General features: G+C 40.6%; 2 protein-coding genes across 3 annotated transcripts in view; one reads left to right on the forward strand and one right to left on the reverse strand.

Moving 5' to 3' along the window:
* si:dkey-172j4.3 (diacylglycerol kinase eta) overlaps positions 1 to 8,964 on the forward strand; it is a 70,699-nt gene extending 61,735 nt beyond the window's left edge. For both annotated transcript variants that reach the window (XM_055021284.1, XM_055021285.1), the window contains 12 exons: positions 790 to 868; positions 1,162 to 1,269; positions 1,560 to 1,656; positions 1,759 to 1,866; positions 2,363 to 2,476; positions 3,158 to 3,292; positions 3,815 to 3,978; positions 4,083 to 4,188; positions 4,376 to 4,465; positions 4,809 to 4,922; positions 5,023 to 5,137; positions 5,635 to 8,964. In XM_055021284.1, the coding sequence (XP_054877259.1) occupies positions 790 to 868; positions 1,162 to 1,269; positions 1,560 to 1,656; positions 1,759 to 1,866; positions 2,363 to 2,476; positions 3,158 to 3,292; positions 3,815 to 3,978; positions 4,083 to 4,188; positions 4,376 to 4,465; positions 4,809 to 4,922; positions 5,023 to 5,137; positions 5,635 to 5,687 (1,283 nt within the window). In that variant the 3' untranslated portion in view covers positions 5,688 to 8,964. The remainder of the gene's footprint in view (positions 1 to 789; positions 869 to 1,161; positions 1,270 to 1,559; positions 1,657 to 1,758; positions 1,867 to 2,362; positions 2,477 to 3,157; positions 3,293 to 3,814; positions 3,979 to 4,082; positions 4,189 to 4,375; positions 4,466 to 4,808; positions 4,923 to 5,022; positions 5,138 to 5,634) is intronic.
* Positions 8,965 to 10,358: 1,394 nt separating this feature from the next.
* Positions 10,359 to 16,854, reverse strand: part of zgc:92429 (uncharacterized protein LOC445063 homolog) — a 7,562-nt gene continuing 1,066 nt past the window's right edge. Inside the window, exons 2-11 of the mRNA XM_055021286.1 lie at positions 16,411 to 16,460; positions 16,277 to 16,333; positions 15,052 to 15,206; positions 14,596 to 14,699; positions 13,493 to 13,545; positions 12,148 to 12,218; positions 11,474 to 11,576; positions 11,268 to 11,387; positions 11,075 to 11,135; positions 10,359 to 10,981 (exon numbers count right to left, since the gene is read on the reverse strand). Of these exons, the coding sequence (XP_054877261.1) occupies positions 10,518 to 10,981; positions 11,075 to 11,135; positions 11,268 to 11,387; positions 11,474 to 11,576; positions 12,148 to 12,218; positions 13,493 to 13,545; positions 14,596 to 14,699; positions 15,052 to 15,206; positions 16,277 to 16,333; positions 16,411 to 16,460 (1,238 nt within the window). The 3' untranslated portion in view covers positions 10,359 to 10,517. The remainder of the gene's footprint in view (positions 10,982 to 11,074; positions 11,136 to 11,267; positions 11,388 to 11,473; positions 11,577 to 12,147; positions 12,219 to 13,492; positions 13,546 to 14,595; positions 14,700 to 15,051; positions 15,207 to 16,276; positions 16,334 to 16,410; positions 16,461 to 16,854) is intronic.

Raw genomic sequence — 16,854 nt, forward strand, 5'->3', positions numbered from 1 at the left:
GCATCAACTTCTCCAATAACGCAAAAAATGTGAAGCGTGACTTAAAGCCCTTTATGTCCTAAATTTAAAATTACCGCCTGGATATTTTTGCTTATTTTAATTGTATGCAGTTCTTTAAATGTCCTGTGAGTAAACATATTTGCCTACTTGTCCATAACAACAACCCTCAGGTTAATTTTACTCCCTGCTGTGGCGGGGGAGAAGTTACCGTACTAACCCGATATTGGCTGGAAAGCGCAACGTCTTTCAGAAACTGTTAGAATTTTTCAGATAACGCAAAGTGTCGAGGAATTACGGTACTGCAAATTTGGCTGGATCACTGGCACTCTGTTTAGAGTTTTAAAAAAAACAACATTCCAATAAACACAATTGATTTTGAGAAAAATATGTCAGTATTCTTTCAAGAGCAACCACAAATATCTCTCTATTCATGAGGAGTTAAAGGTTTCTCACCTTTCATTTGTCTATTCAGCAACTTAAGATGCTCCCACTTTGTTATAGTTTATGAACATGTTCAAATTTAATAATGTGACAAAAACATAATTTTCTCCTTATTCCATTAGTATTTCACAAGCTGACACAAAATGTTAAAATTTTGTGTATATTTTTATTTTAAATCAGCATATTCTGAAAAATTTTACCTAAAATTTTAAAGAAAATTAACGCTCACCAATTAATCAGTGGATCGATCAATCAACTTTAGACAAATTCAATAATGGATCTCTTGCGGTCCTAATAAGTCCAGAAATGTTCAGCCAGGATAAAATCAGGTGTGATTATTGTGTGCAGGAGGTTTGAGTCCCACTTCGCCCATCGTCCTGGAGAAAACAGAAAGTCTGAACGCGGTCAGCTTCAACGAGGACATGGTGTAAGTTCATCACAAGCTCCGCCTCTAATGGGTTTTACACAAAGAAACCAACACAAAGTAGCAACAATATTCATTACAAAACAGAAGCTTGACTTCTGAAAGGAAATATTTTATATAGTTGTATGAAATGGAGCTTGATGCAAATTCTATTTGTGAAACATTTTGAAAAACCTCCTTTAGCTATTCACTACTTTGTGTTCTTCACATAAAGCCCCATGAAAGTAAACAAATGTTTGCATTTTAAGGTGATAAAATGTGGTATGGATTAACTAAAAACCTGCATGTTTCTCTAGTCAGTGCACAGAGAAGTGTGTGATGAATAACTACTTCGGCATCGGACTGGACGCCAAAATTTCTCTCGAGTTCAACAACAAGAGGGACGAGCATCCCAAAAAATGCAGGTACGAAGCGAAGACTGATCACTTTGCAGTCAAATCGACTCCAGTTGTGTCGTTTTCTAGCATAAACTCACAAATGTTCAAACTCAAATTTGAACAAACAAGTCAGTTTTTCTTCATTTTATTACTTCCTTCTATTCAGCAGTTGTTTTGTTGAGGTTTTAAGTTGTTACTGCCTCCAGATTGATGGTATAATCCTTCTAACACAGATTCAAAGGATATCTGATGTTTAAACCAGATAACTTCAGTAAATGTAAATTTGAATGCTCGTCTCTTGACTTCTCAATCCGCAGTAGTCGCACCAAAAACATGATGTGGTACGGCGTCCTCGGGACCAAAGAGCTGGTCCAGAAGACTTACAAGAACCTGGAGCAGAGAGTCCAGTTGGAGGTCAGACAGACGCAGCTCATCGTAACGTCTTATGAGCAGAATCACAGGTTTAGCTGCTTCCGTCAGCCCCTGTCATCCTGAACTCTTCTTCTCCTTCCACAGTGTGACGGCGTGGCCATGCCGCTGCCGAGCCTGCAGGGCCTGGCGGTTCTCAACATTTCCAGCTATGCAGGAGGAATCAACTTCTGGGGAGGAACCAAAGAGGACAATGTGAGCAATCGGCTTCCACGCCTTCGAAACGGAAGAAATGCCCAGGAAGATTAGAGACACAGAGCTGCAGCAAACATCTTAGTACACTTGAAATAAGAGAAAACTAACAAGTAGCATTAGCAAGACATGACAGCTTGCTTTAAGTGAATAATCTCTTAACATTGATGAAAAGTACCAGCCAGAAATGAAATAATCTGATAACAAGACATCTTAACTCAAAGAATAGGGGAAAAAGTATTTTTCCACTGGCAGATTATTTCACTTGTAACTAGTACTTTTCATCAATATTAAGAAATTAGTGAAATAAAAAAGATTCTACATTTTCAAGTTTACTCATATATTTGCGCTAAATATGTTGTATATGTTTTGTTTTTGCATTGTACTGGTTTTAGCCCGTTCCTGTTTCAGAAGGTTCCTCTGGCTTCATTTTTCAAAAACAGCCACTGACAGCGAAAGCAGCACCACTTCTGAAAACGGAATAATTTTGTGTCTTCAGAACTTTGGAGCGCCGTCGTTCGACGACAAGAAGCTGGAGGTGGTGGCGGTGTTTGGGAGCATGCAGATGGCCATGTCCAGAGTCATCAACCTGCAGCACCACCGCATCGCTCAGGTAACCCAGGCTCAAAATACACCTTTCCTGTGCACATGATGCCGAGCTGGAAAGGGTTTTCTGCAGCAGGGATCCTGTAAATTTAGCTACAAAATGAAGTCTGTGAACAGGGAACAAGAAAAAATCACCAGCAAAAGGTTCAATTTCAAAGATCCACAATAAAATTTTACTGCAATTAATTTGATTGTATGATTTTGAACAAAAGTGCATCTTAAAAAATGTTGGAATACTGTAGGCTAGAAAAAATTAATCAGATTAATTGTGATTAAGCGATAATTGAAATAATCCATGGCTAAATTAGTAATCGATGAATCGTTCACTGGAGGAATGATTCAAGAAAAGGTGCTTTTGCATTCAAGATGAAAAAAAGTACCATAACATTATGTTAAAGAAAAATACTCTGAGTTGAATTATTTATTGTATTTTTTTTTATGTATTTCTGACATTGTAAAGAGAATGCTCACAATGAAAATCTGCATGATGTGCTAATTTCTTTACCCGATTAATCAATTAATCGTCTGAATAATCGATTACTAAAATAATAAATAATTGCAGCTCGGACCTACTGCCAGTTTCAGTATGGAAAAGCCTCATGCTGCATCTCTAAATGTTGGCTCATGGGATCTGTGGTCAGTGTGTGTTCAAGGCGCAGGTGAGAGACCTTGTCCGTGTTGCTCTCAGTGTCGGCAGGTGAAGATCACCATCCTGGGCGACGAGGGCGTCCCGGTGCAGGTGGATGGGGAAGCCTGGAAACAGCCGCCCGGCATCGTCAAGATTGTGCACAAGAACCGTGCTCAGATGCTCACCAGAGACAGGGTGAGCTCCCACATCCAGATACACTAAAACATATTAGCATTTCTGTAAAAAGAAGACAGCTTGACAGAGTGTGGCCCGAAATACTTCTCCTCTCAGGAGTCTGCAGCTGGATATCGTCCTCAGTCCGCTGCTCATGTTGTTGACTCTTTCTTTCTATTTCAGGACTCCTTAAATCAAATCCTTCCTCTCTGTGTTTGATCTCTCTTCACGTTGCTCAAACCTTTGAGAGCTCTCTCGAGCCGAACCTCGTTTGTTTCCATGGTTTTCTTTGCCGCTCAGGGAAAAGTGTGTTTGCTCGCTGGTTATTCCCCTTAAACGCGACCTGGATGCAGAGAAATAATGAGACACCGAAAGGCTTTATGAATGTTAAGCAAAAAAAAAAGATGTGGATGGGTAAACACGGGTAAATAAAATCATAGGAAGTGTTATCCCATCACTAAAGACAAGAAATCGCAGCTTATGGAGGGAATGTCTTTTCAAAATATTGAAGATCAGTTCTGTCGTTTGTTTCTGTGCGGTCAGGCGTTTGAAAGCACGCTGAAGTCGTGGGAGGACAAGAGGAAGATCGACAGCTACCGCGCCGCCAGGCCGCGCCTCAACTCCCAGCAGTCCATGGAGTACCTCACCGAGGAGGAGTGCGCCCAGGTGCAGCAGCTGGGCATCGTGGCCGACACGCTCATCAATAAGTACGCTCCGTGAGCTTCCAGCGTCTTTACTCTAACCAGTCGTGTTGTTTTAATTAGCAATCATGACTTTGCCCCCCCGACCCCCCCCCACTCCTCCGCTTTAGAATCCGCGAGGCGGCGAAGACCCACAAGCTGGTGGAGCAGGAGCTCGCCCACGCCGTGAACGCCACCGCCCTGGTGCTCACCGAGACCAAGGTGTCCAGCAACGAGGTGAGACCGCGACGCAGCTGGCCGCTTGGAGAGGGGACAGATTGTGACTCTCGGGTCAAACTGCAGCCTGTCAACCTCGCTGGTTTTGTGAACGCAGCGATTTCCAAACATTTGTTGAGTTTGGAAACGTAACAGTTGGAAACAGTGATTTATTATTATTATTCAGAGGTTGTTTCATGTGTTTCAGTGTCTGAGCCGCAGCACGGCGGTGGAGATCGTCAACAGCAGTAAAGTCCTCCAGGCAGAGACCAGCATGCTGCTGGACGGAAAGCTCCTGGTAAAAGTTCAGCTCCATCACAGAGCTCTCTCTGTTTCTATTTGAACTCTAACCCTGAAGCTTCATCTGTGGACGTGTGCCTTTCCAAACAATAGCACTTTGTGTCAGGACTATTTCTTTGCAGCTAAAGGCCAATAGTTGATAGTGTATTTTATGATGCATTAGTTTCCGCTTCAGTGATCAGTGCGTATTTAATCCACAAGAAAGTGGCCTTTAGACAGCTGTCCACTGTAGTGACCACCATGCCTGTTTTTCATTGAAAACTCATAAACATCTATTTATTCAGAAGATGTTGACCTTTTTAGACGGAGCAAGTGATCCAGCGTCTCTTCTTCTCTTTCAGGCGGATTTTCCCGAGGAGGAAGAGCTGCGATTGACCCTGAACAACCTGAGCGCCGAGCTGCTGAAGCTGGACGACATCCACTGGATCTGTCCGCTCATGCAGTGCTCCGAGGAGGTACGCGCCGTCGCAGGCCGCTCGGTCCTGAACCAGCCTGTCGGGGTGAGGGGAGAAGCTCTGAGAGTGTATCGACTCGTCCCACTGTTTGTTTTCGTAGGACTCTGTGCGGAGCAGCAGTAAAGGCACCAGCAGCATGAAGCTGAAGATTATTCCCAAAACGAAGAAGGAGAAGGAGAAGCTCCACAAGCAGAAGTCCAACAGTTCTCTCTCAGGTAAAAAGCTCAAGGTTTTCGAGAAAAGTGTTTGGCTCTGGTGTTTTCCAGGTCAGATTACGTCTATGGAAGAAAACGGATAATTAAAGGAACATTTATAAGATTTAATCTCCTTAATTGTTACTGTTTGTAACTTTTAACACAAAGCTCTTGTTTCCCAAGCAATATTCAAAACAGATCTGCAAAAAGTGAAGCAAACACAACTTAAAAGGAACTGAAATAATAAAACCGTAGATGGAAAAATGTTTGAGTTATGACTTAATGGAGCAAACCTTACAGTGAGATAAAACTATCTAAGCCTTGTTCTGCATTTAAAAGAAATGTGAAAAATCATTATGATGAAGCAACAGTGAATAAACTGATTTGTTGTGTATTATTAGTGTATTTGAAATGTGTCTGTAATTCTTTGCTAATTTTCTTTTTATATGATTGTGGACAGATTTCCCACGTTTGTGTTCTTGTGCTATAATTGACGTCGTTTTCCGTGCTTCCTGCAGGAACGTGGGATCTTAAAAGTGGAGCCACTGAGGCCGATTCCTCAGTCAACTGAACACCTGCGCCTCGCTTTACTGCCCCCCTCCAACAGGAGAGGGCGCGACCCCCTCTCACCCGCTTCCTGTCCGGTCATGAGGCCCCTCGGTTTCCCAGCGGTATCACAAACTGAAGTAATGCCTCCTTCCCGACTTTTAAGCATTTTGTTCTATTTTACTTCGTCGTCAGTTTTTTTTTTTTTTTTTTGCAAACCAGCACAGGTATTTCCTCCACCCCAATTTTATGTGTTTTTAAAAAGCGGGGCCTGTTTCTACGTGGCATTGCTTCCCTGCCGCCATTTTGCTTATATTTCTGAGTCCAAGGCAAAGAGAGGAACCATGCAGGTAGGGGGAAAGCAAGAAAATGTGTTTACGTGGTGCTCACCTCGCATGTCAGGTGTAAACCTTAGTTTTTATCCTAAGTTGTTACAATCTAGGTTGTTTTTTTTTTTCCTCTTTATATGACGAGCCTTCGGACTGCATATTTATTTCTCGTTGCTACTGCCAGGAGAACTCCCGACGGCAACAAAATCAACAGAATTGAACAAACTGAGATGTCTCAGCTTTATCGTCTGCTGAACTGAAAAATATCTTCAATGTTGCAAAAAAAAAACCCAACAAAAACAAACAAAAATATTCAAAGGAATGTACTTGTGTGGACTTTTAATAACCTGTGAATTACGATGCTGTTCAGTTCGGCTCCGCGGCGGTTCTGTTGTCGTCCTTTCAAAGTGGTTCTTCAGTGGACAAAAAAAACGAGAAAACAAAACAAAAACAAAAAGAACAAGCGTGAGCGAGTCATTTTGCGACTCTCCCCCCGCTGTGCGTGTTCTACACTTGAATTCAGAACCGTCGTGAGGAGCAGCGAAGTGACGCGGTGAGGTCGATCTTTTTCTGCCATTGTCTGGTGACGGTGTTTACAGGAGGAGGAAGCATCAAGGACACTTTGATGCGTCTCAGCAGCTTCTCAGTGTGTTGCTCTTACTTTGTCATACTACATGATTGTATACTAAATATAAGAATAAGACCTAATATGTATTAGATTTTTTTTTGCCTTGTCTGTGGTTAAGAGCTATTATTATTATGGCAAATATATATCTATTTTTTTGTATACCTTATTTTCCTAAATGGTAATCTGTGAAGCTGTCCTGGCTTTGCTGCTTCCCCCTTTGGAAAGTCCAATCACACATGTAGACGCCGTTCTGAGTTCCTGCATGCACGCCATGCCTTTCTTCGCCTCACAGTGGAAATCGCCTCAGAGTGGCACATTTCAAGCTTGCTTGTTTGTGAATGCCGCACTGGTTTTTGATAATACATAGAAGGACCATTGTTGAACAAGTTTCTATTCTAAGTAAATATTTTTTGAGCTTCTGTTGACCAGAGCATACTCGCTATTTGGCTTAAATTACTAAAATATTCCTGATTACCACTTAAAAATGACGTTTTCGTGTGAGATTAATTTTTTTGGACAAACAAAATACTAAGTTACTTTAAATTTACTCACTGTTTAAGTTCTAAAAATGATACATCGTTGCTGTTTTTCCAATACGAAAACGACGAGTATTTAACGTGATTTGTCAGACTATCAGCTAGCCTGCATCTGGCTGCTTTACAGAGATTACCTGTTAACGGCTAGCTTACATCATGTGTGTGCTGGTAGACCCTAGATCATGTTGTATAGACTTTGATATTGAGTGGAAAGTAAAATAAACTGCAAGGTATGAATTGGCTAATTCGGCACTTTCTGCCATATTTTATTTAAAGTTTAAATATGTTGGATTTTTTGGGAGGTTCTTTTTGTTTAAGTAAAACTATAGATAGTTGTTGAAGGAGTAACATGAACATTTTAGACGTGATAACGTACTGATAAGTTTAACGGCTAAATAGAATGAGCTCATTTAACTCACAAGCTAGCTTAAAGCGAGGCACAAAATTAGTCGTTCAATTTTTTTTTCTTATTTAACTTACGCTGATTTAAGTGGTTAAATTCTGGATTCATAAACTTAACAAACTGTTAAGTTTTTTTTCTGCTCCAAGCTTAAAAGTCACATACATTAGCTATACTAGTAGCATTTCCGCTAGGCTGCTGGTGAAAACAAACACAAAAAAAAAACAGCTATTGATTTTGGTTTCTTGTTTGGATGAGTCAGGGAAGTTGTCACTGTGAGGCGCTGTAGATGTTCAGCTGTGGTAGGATTGTGCTACTGTATCCATAGTGTGCCAGCTACACGCTCAAAACCTTAGAGGCTTTAGTGGTTGTTGTGCCAAGTCTGTACTTTGGGTTTAAGACTTAACGGAGTGTGTGTGTGCGTGTGTGTGTGCGTGTGTGTGTGCGTCCGTATGAGTGTGTGTGAAAGCGTGTGTGTGCGAGCTTTTGACACGCTTCAGATGCAAAAGTCACTGCGTGTCATACATTTCAAAGTTTACTGTATCTTTGCCTTGCACTTTACGACGACGCAAACTTAATAGGAAAAAAACATCGACAAACATTTGCATATGTGCGCATGTTGAAATTTTGAGTGAATTTCTTTTTTTTAAAAATTGATTTGATGAAAAGATATTTAAAGATATTGTACATGGATACAAATGTGCTGGTAAAATGTAATATCTAACCAATCATAAAGCGTATATAAATACAGATGTAAAAACCAAGGTTTATTACGTTGGTGGTTTTAAATGATGTGATGATGTCCTCGCGCCTGCCGCAGTGTAAAACATGTTGAAAACTGTAATTATTCTGAAAATCTTAAGTCAACATATTGAAACTGTCCAGTGTTATTTATGGATTACCAATGACTCGTTTACACAGCCGAGGTGTTCAGCCGCTGTCGAGCCAATATTTGAGTGCTTTTCAGTTTTTTCAGTTTGATGACAATATGCTGTACTGAAAACGATGACCAAGATGTTGAGGTATGAAAGCCATTTTGTTAAAAAAAACAAACAAAAAAAAAATGGTTGCCTGTTTGTTTTTTAAGGATCATTTTATTGACTGTCTTTTGGATTTTCTTTTCAAAGATTGTCATTTCTTTTCTAGATTTTGTGTAAGTTGTTTTAAAAATGCAAAAACGGGGATTCGGATGGAAACTCTTCCGATCGCTGGAGCTGCAGTGAAAATGCCGGCGGAGCAAATCTGCAGATTGAAAAGGTTTAACGGCGTTGGTGCAGCAGAGACTGTGCAGCAAGCCAGACTAGATGTTGCACGACCTTGAGGTGTTTTTATGTGCTATCATGTGCGGTGTATAAGAAACACAAAGTCAGTGCAACCCTCCGGAGATTAAATGACTTATTGAAGTGTGATGGATTCTGTCTTTTTGTCTTGTTGAATTTTGCACAATTTAAAGTGACAAGAACTTTTTTTTTTTTTTGCTTTCAATCATAAAGATAAAGACTTTATGTACATGAATGTACCTCATGTTTAAAAGGTTTAGCTAGCTACTCCAATATTTATGTATTGCTCTCATATTGTGAGCATCAATTTTCAAGCATGGCCACAGATTTTAAGTTATATTTACATAGAGAAATCGGGGATATTCTGAAATATGAACATACTTTAATCCAAATCTGTGGCCCTCTTAGCTTTTCTGATTAACGTCAAACAACCGAAACCGGAAACAATTTTTTGTATTGTTAAAGCTTTAAACACATCCCTGTAGAGAACCACTCCTACTCCGCGTCACTAAGCCGTTTGTCACCAGTTTTTGTTTAAATTGAGCTTTTGCTATACAGCGTCCGAACATCTTTGTCAAGCCCAAACACCAGCAGCGCCGGGTAGGTTGGACCCACAGATGCACCTTTACTGATGACAACAATGTGCTGACACACAATCCAAGCATGACTCAGCAGCAGCACATCTTAAGTGCTTGCTTTACAAATAAAGGACATTGAGCTTCCAGCTTCTTCGCATCGTTTCACTCTTTCCACTCTGCGCTCAGATATGGATCGTAAAGTCTCACTTCTCTGTTTCAAAACTGTCATGTTTAATGCTTTACTAACTTATGAAAATGTTGTGCATGTAAAAAATGACTTAAAAGAAACGTGAGATAGTCCTGTCTATAAGAAGCTTCCGTCATACTTCTCCATGATGCCGTTTACATCCATTCTTAGAGCGTCGTAGTTTGTATGATGAGCCCAACAGGTGTTTGCTAATCGCTGCTGCCACTAGTTTGTAGGTGAGGGTTGAGAGCTTTGGATGATAGGCGGCACTTTTCATGCGCAAGCGTTTAGGCACCCCCGAATGGTTGCCATGGAGGATGCAAGGATTTCTCAGACGTCCGAGAAAGAATCAAAGCATCAGATCCAGGTGTGTTTTCTGCTGAGGGAATAACAGAATAATGTGATATAAATCTGAAGAGACAGTTTTGCATCATAACCTCCCTAAATATTTAAATAATTAGCTTCATATTTGACTAAATAAACATATAACACACGTCCTGAATATCGCTTCACCTGAACATTTCACCAAAGGTTTACAGGCTTTTCAGCTAAATGACAGAATATTAACAATTTTTGTTGTAGCTAAATAATGTCTTGCTGTTCAGCTTCGTTTTCTAACGTGTAGCTATGGAATCGTTCAACAGCTGCTCACTCATGCACAGAACGACATTAACGTTCACTACACTCTTATTTTAATTAGCTTTAGTTTGTCCAACATAACTAAGAATACTAAAGAACTTTATGCAGAGAAACAGACATAAAAAAAAAGATTTATTGCTATAATTATGTATTTTGCATAATCAAAAGATTTCAACAGGCTCATCTCCTCTGATATGATATAAAGTTACTGCAGGAAAATGAGAGTATTTAGTGTTGGTTGCTAAAAAGAAGGGAAATTCTGTTTGTTTTTTTTCACATCACTCCACGTCAGCATTGTGATCTTCCAGGTCTGGCATGTCTTCATATCCTTCCTGTTCCTCCTCCCTCCGTTGCTCCTCCAGCTCCCTCCTCTGCTCCTCCGCCCTCTTCTGCTCCTGCATCAGCCTCTTCATCTCTTCCTCCACCTCCTTCCTTTTTAAATTCTGCACCTCCTGCTCTTCCCTCCTCTTCCTCAGCTCTTCACTCTTGCCCCCTTGGTTCTTGTTCTCCGGCGTGTCGTAGGCCCACTCCTCGTCCGAGTCGCTGATGTCGTCGTCGGCGATGTCCCAGTCGGGCTGCTGGGACTCCTGGTTGCCATTGACGTCGTCGATGACGACGGGCTCCGGCTCTGGCTTGTAGTTCGGGTCCTCCAGTTTGCCCCAGGACATCTGGTTGGCCTTACGGAGGGTGATCTCCACTTTAGACGGGACCATGTTGACCCAACTCTGTTTGGTGTCGATCACCTGAAAAATTATTACAAAACAGATAAGTTTCGAGTTAAAGAATCGGTTGCCTGTGCAACTACAACTTCGTCAAAGGTTGCTGGTGATACTTTCCCCCCAGAAGTGAAATTCTCTCTTGAAAATCTTGTTCTCAAACTGGATTTGACATAAAAGCTGCAAGACATGAAGCAGAAGTGAAACTCCATAAAAGTTCATGGATCTGATTTCATGAATAATTATGGGCTTTTTTTTATTTTATTTTTGTCACATCTGGATCAACACTGAATGATCGTTCCTGCTGCTCACCACTGTTGGATTCGCTTCTATGCTGCAGAAATCGGGATCTGAGTTCTTGGCGTAAATTGTCACCACGACCGTGTTTGCGGTTTGGTGCCAGTCGTGTCGACATGCCACTTTCTTCTTATCCTGAGAACATAAATAAAAACCAACAATTATTCATGGAGAGACGGAGCTTCTGCCTGTTTCCGCTCAGATGTAGGTGGTGTGTGTACCTGCTTTGCAACCCAGCGGTGTTTCCCCGTGGTGCAGCCCTTCTGGTCCAGGAACGCGTTGAAGTCTGTCGTCTTTATGCAGCAGCAGCTCCAGTATTTGTACCTAGATAAAGAAATCGTCGCAGTTGTTTGAGCTGGAGCAGGAAGAAGACCAGAAACAGCGACGCTCTGACAATTCGCTTCCTCAAAGACTCATGTATCTAAAATTAAGGCATTAAAATCCCTAAAATCAATTTTTAAAAATCAAGCTGGCCTTTAATGTGTTGATTATGGGTCTTAAATTTACTTTTTTTTCTCTTAGAATGTTTCTGTCAAAGAAACTTTTAGTTACTCACAAACATCTTAATTGCATTCTTTGACTTGAGATGGTTGAGGTTACTGCCAATTAGCTGCTGATTAGCCAGCTGTTCTTTTGCACCTATCAACAGATGCAGTTGGCTTCCTGAATACAGAAATGCCTTGCTGCTGAAATGTGCCATACAAATAAATCAATAAAATAAAAGTCGTTCATAATGATCTTCAAAGGTCTTAAATTTAAGTTGGTGGAACTTGTGGAAATGTTTGTTTCCCATTTCAGCTGCTGAACCCTCACACTGCTAACGCTGCTTTATGGGAGTCATGCAAATATTATGATGTTGGAATAACGGATCAGCAGTGAATTCCTTCCTTCTTACCCCTCATGGAAGACGGGGGCTCCAGGGTGGTGGGTGCAGACCTCCATGTCTGTGTCTGGGCCTTCATAGATCTGAACAGACGGATGAGATGCTATTGATCAGAGATGCTTTGATCAATGAATCCTGAGTCACAGGATTAGGAGTGCCTGTCTGAATCTTGAGACTTACGAAATTTCTGATCCAGATGTGCATTTTTAAACCTTTGCATAAACCTTAAAATCTTACATATCTAGGCCTGTGCATTTCCAGTTGTCTACTTTCTAACAAGCAAATGTCACTGAAAGAAGTTGCTGTTAGCAGATATGTCCACTAGATGGAGCAATTAAACCTTACAGGTTCAAATGCCTCAGGAAGAAAGTTGAAGCACAGCAGTGTTTGTGTTTTTCTGCATTTACCGGGACCTGCTTGTGCTTTTGGTAAATGCGTTTTAACTATTAATACGCCTTTTTGTTGATTAGCTGAGAGGAAAAATGTAGATAAAATCATCCCTGTGCATGAAATAAGTTTCCTTCCACAGACGGGTTGAACTTTTCACGTTTTCTTTACGTCACAACCAGAAACCTCACTGCGTTTTAGAGATTTAAGTGGCTCAAAACTGTCATTATAAGAGCGATTAATGGGTTTGATTTTGTGTTTTACAAATGGTACAAAACTTTGTAAAACCACCTCTGTCTAGAAGTACTCCAGACCTGAGGCCTCACATTTGGTCTGGTCTCGGTTTCATACATTCACGACTGCATACATTTTATTTCAATACGGGGAAATAAAACTAAATTGTCAGAACATTTTTACATTTATGTACTAGTATGCTTTCTTTCATGGAGATTAATGAAAAATCAAAAGAAAAAGTGCAGATTCATATACAAGCAATAGCGTGACTCAATGCTAATATCTTTTTGTCGCCGCTGTCACTATCTCCATGGGAGGAAATCAATACAGTTTTATATAATTATGTGATAATTATATAATATACATATCAATGGTCTCAGTTCCTAAAAGGCTTGTCTTGGTCTTGACTACAATACAACTAGAGACTGAAATTTAAACAGAGCTCAGTAACAGCAGGTTATATGCAGACATTGCCTTGGTATTTAATTAAAATAATTCAAGTATAGTTAATTGAAAACAGGAAGCCTTAATGTGAAATGACTGCATTCTGCAGTTCTTGCAGTTCCCTCCCATGTGCAGACATCAGCCACCGCTGCAGATAATGAATTTCTCAGCTTTTGCTGATGTCAGATCAGAGACTATTTTGGGCCTGGGCAGGAATGCCAGAGACGCCAGCTAAACACACACACACACACACACACACACACACACACACTGAAACACACCAGACACTCACTGTTTTGCAGCCTGTGTTCTTGCAGCGCGTCCCGTGCATCACGACCTCACTGTCTGTGACACGAAACAAAGACAGAGAGACGAGTGAGGACTGTTTCATTCCAGTTCGTCTTTGAGAAAAAAGATGCAGGGATCTTTCAGCACACAGGTACAGAATAATAAAGAGTTGGGTTTATGTATAGTTAAACAGGAAGGATAGGACTGAACTAAACTGTTGAATTACATAAATGGTGTGGCGCACATTTGTATTCGGCCGCTGCAAATAAAGTCTGAAGCAAATGATTACCTTCCGACGGCAACTGATTGGTCATTGTGGGTGTAATTTAGTCTTGACTTAAATGCAGCTGTTCGGTCAAGACCTCAGAGGTTTGATAGAAAACAAACAGCAGCCATTTTGCCCTGGATTTGGCTAAAGGAAGTCGTTTAGAGCCACATATGTTTGTTTCTCTTTAGCAGAATATAACTTACTATATTAAACTTCACAATTATTCATTAGTTTGTGTTGCTCGATCAAAAACTATGTAGCTGTAGAGAGAAATGTAGAAATAAAATACAGATACCAGAGGAACAAACTTTAGAAAGCTTTAAAAAATAACTTTTTATTTTGCTTTTTAAGGCTATTACAAATGAAATTTAAGACCTGTATCAAAACAGAAACGTAAAAGAAAACTGCTTGTTTTTTCCTAGCTTATCTCCTCACAATGCTCATCATTGGCAGCAGAAGTGAACCGGTGGCAAAGACAAACGTTGTAGAGCAAACCGGCGATAAATTTACCCTTTCTAGTTAGCGCTAGCCTCAACAGCCTCACCTGTTGTAATAAAGTCCTGTCATGAGAAAATGTAGGACCTTTGATGAAAGGTCACAATGATTTTAAGACATTTTAAGGCCTTAATTAGATTTTTTTTTTTTTTTACACTGTGCTCTAAAACTTGAGCAGAGATTTGGATTCAATCAACGTTACCATGATGATCCTCATTCCTTTAAAAGAAATGCAGCTGAGAAATTGAAACGCTGCTTAACTCTTTATCTCTGTTGTGACAGCCCATGTTTTCAGGCTGAAATGTGGATTTTTGCTCCCGGTTCTCTTGAGGAGGAGGACTGACCTTTCTTCTCGCTCTCTGCGCTCCTGTTCAGTCCCAGTTTCTCCAGCGCCTGAATGAGAGACGCTGACACTTTGTGGGGTAACTTGGTCATGGGCTGGTCTGAGCTGTATAGACACACACACAGTCACGTTTTCATCACTTGTGGGGACTTCACATTGACTTCCATTCATTTCTACAGCCTAACCCTTACCACAACCTTTACCCTAAACCTAACTATCACAGACGGAACCACTAACCCAAAAACAACAATTTCCCTCATGAGGACCAAGGAAATGTCCCCACAACAGAAATAGGTTCCCATAAGGACATAAAAACCTGGTACACACACACACACTTCTCTTAACAGCAAAATATACATCAGGATAGGCTGACTAAGAATTATTTATTACTCTACGTACGCTGCAGCCGACCTCACCCTGACCTGTCTGGATGCAGGGTGGAAGCTCCATGCCTCACCTGGGTCTCTCTTTCTGCAGCACCTCGGCAGATTTGGGGCCCTGGTAGATGATCTCCCGGTCGCTGGCGGGTTTTGCCTCGCTCTTATCTGACGACACCTCGGGCCTCAGAGGCTCCTGGGGCTTCACGTCACTGTGGCGCCCACGGGTGCAGCCCTGTGGGTGAGCGCATCCGTGTTAGCAATAGTTAGCAGTTCTTTTTTTTTTCTTCAGCCAAACTTGAAATGTTTCAATCCGACGTTAACATATAAAAACGATTAATGACTGATTTCTTCTGCCATGACGTCACATATGCTGTAGCTTCAATCCTTGGTGAATGTAAGTCATTTGAAAATATAATAATTGTTTTCCAAAAGACCAGGGAAAAGTGATAAGACCTGTGTCAAACAAACAAAACAAAAAAATCTACTTAATACAGGCTTTATGTTTGTTTCTTTTCATTTTTTTCTTGTCTTGTTCATTACAGAAACAAGATAAGTATATAAGATCTCATAGGCTATACATTTAAAATATTTTGATTGATTAAAAATATTCATTGTGAAATAATTTAAAAGGATGAAAAAGCCCATTTAAAAATGGTTTGAAGAAATACATTTAATGTTGCAAAAGCAGCAAATGTGTCGGCGCAAACGTAGCTGTTTTTTGTCTTCTGACTCTTTGAGTCAGTTTTAATCAGCAGTTTTGTCTCTTATTTCCATTTAATGCCATAAAAACATAAAAATGCAGGGTTTGTTTGTTTTGTTTTTTTTGTCGATTTTCACAAATAAAATAAAGACTCTGTTCAGGGATGAATGAACCGTTTTAGCTTTGACCAGCATTAATGTTTCACATTTTCAACTTAAGATCATCAAAGATTCCAGATTCCTAACCCTTAAATTTAGTTGGTTTAATTTAGTTTGTTCACTAACAATTATTTCTTTAAATGTTTCTTAGTGTTTTTTGTTTTGACGCATGAAGCTGCATGACGTCTTTTTTTATTTTTTAGAATAATCCATGTTTCACCGGAGCGTCCGGTTCATTTCATTGCCGACTGGATAGTCAAAAATGTTTTTCTTTCACTTCTTTTTACATGAAACAGTTTTTCTCCAGCGGATTTTTTTTTTCTCTCTTTTTCTCCATCTGCTTGATTAAAGTTTAATCAAAAGGAGCCGAATATCTCCTGGTAGCTTCCCTTGCTCACTCTCCAAATACTCCTTAAATAAAATGTGTGTTTTATTATTTGCTACCTTGATGGAGAGAAACTCTGAGAAGTCTGTCGTCCTCTTCTTGCAGCAGGACCAACCCTGAAAACAGACACACATTCGTGGAGCGATGCTGTTCACGTTCTGGACCAACAGCGCGGACCTGGAGACCGGCTCACCTTCAGGGCGTCATGGAAGATGGGGACTCCTGGATGGAAGAGGCAGGAATCTGTTGTTGGGGAGGGAAGACAAACTTATTTGTAGAAGGCCGTTCAGATCATAAAAACGTCATGCAGTCACCAATTATGAAACAAGCAATGAACATTACATTTTGTCATCATCAAAATCATAAAGCATATACACCTGGAAAATGTTAATCAATGTTTCAGGTGGGTTTTTAGCCTGGATTTAAAGGAACTCAGTGTTTCAGCAGCTTTGAGGTTTTAAATAAGTTTGTTTCAGAAACAGCTACAAGCAGGGAAAGGAAATGTTAGCCTGCATATGGTTCCCCACACAGTCAGCAGGACCCAACAGCTGTTCACACACACATACCCACACACACACACACACACCCTCAAACACACACACACACACACACACACACACACACACACACACACACA

The sequence above is a fragment of the Poeciliopsis prolifica genome, unplaced genomic scaffold (genome assembly GCF_027474105.1).
Source record: "Poeciliopsis prolifica strain line A6 unplaced genomic scaffold, Auburn_PproV2 SCAFFOLD075, whole genome shotgun sequence".
Taxonomy (NCBI): Eukaryota; Metazoa; Chordata; class Actinopteri; order Cyprinodontiformes; family Poeciliidae; genus Poeciliopsis; species Poeciliopsis prolifica.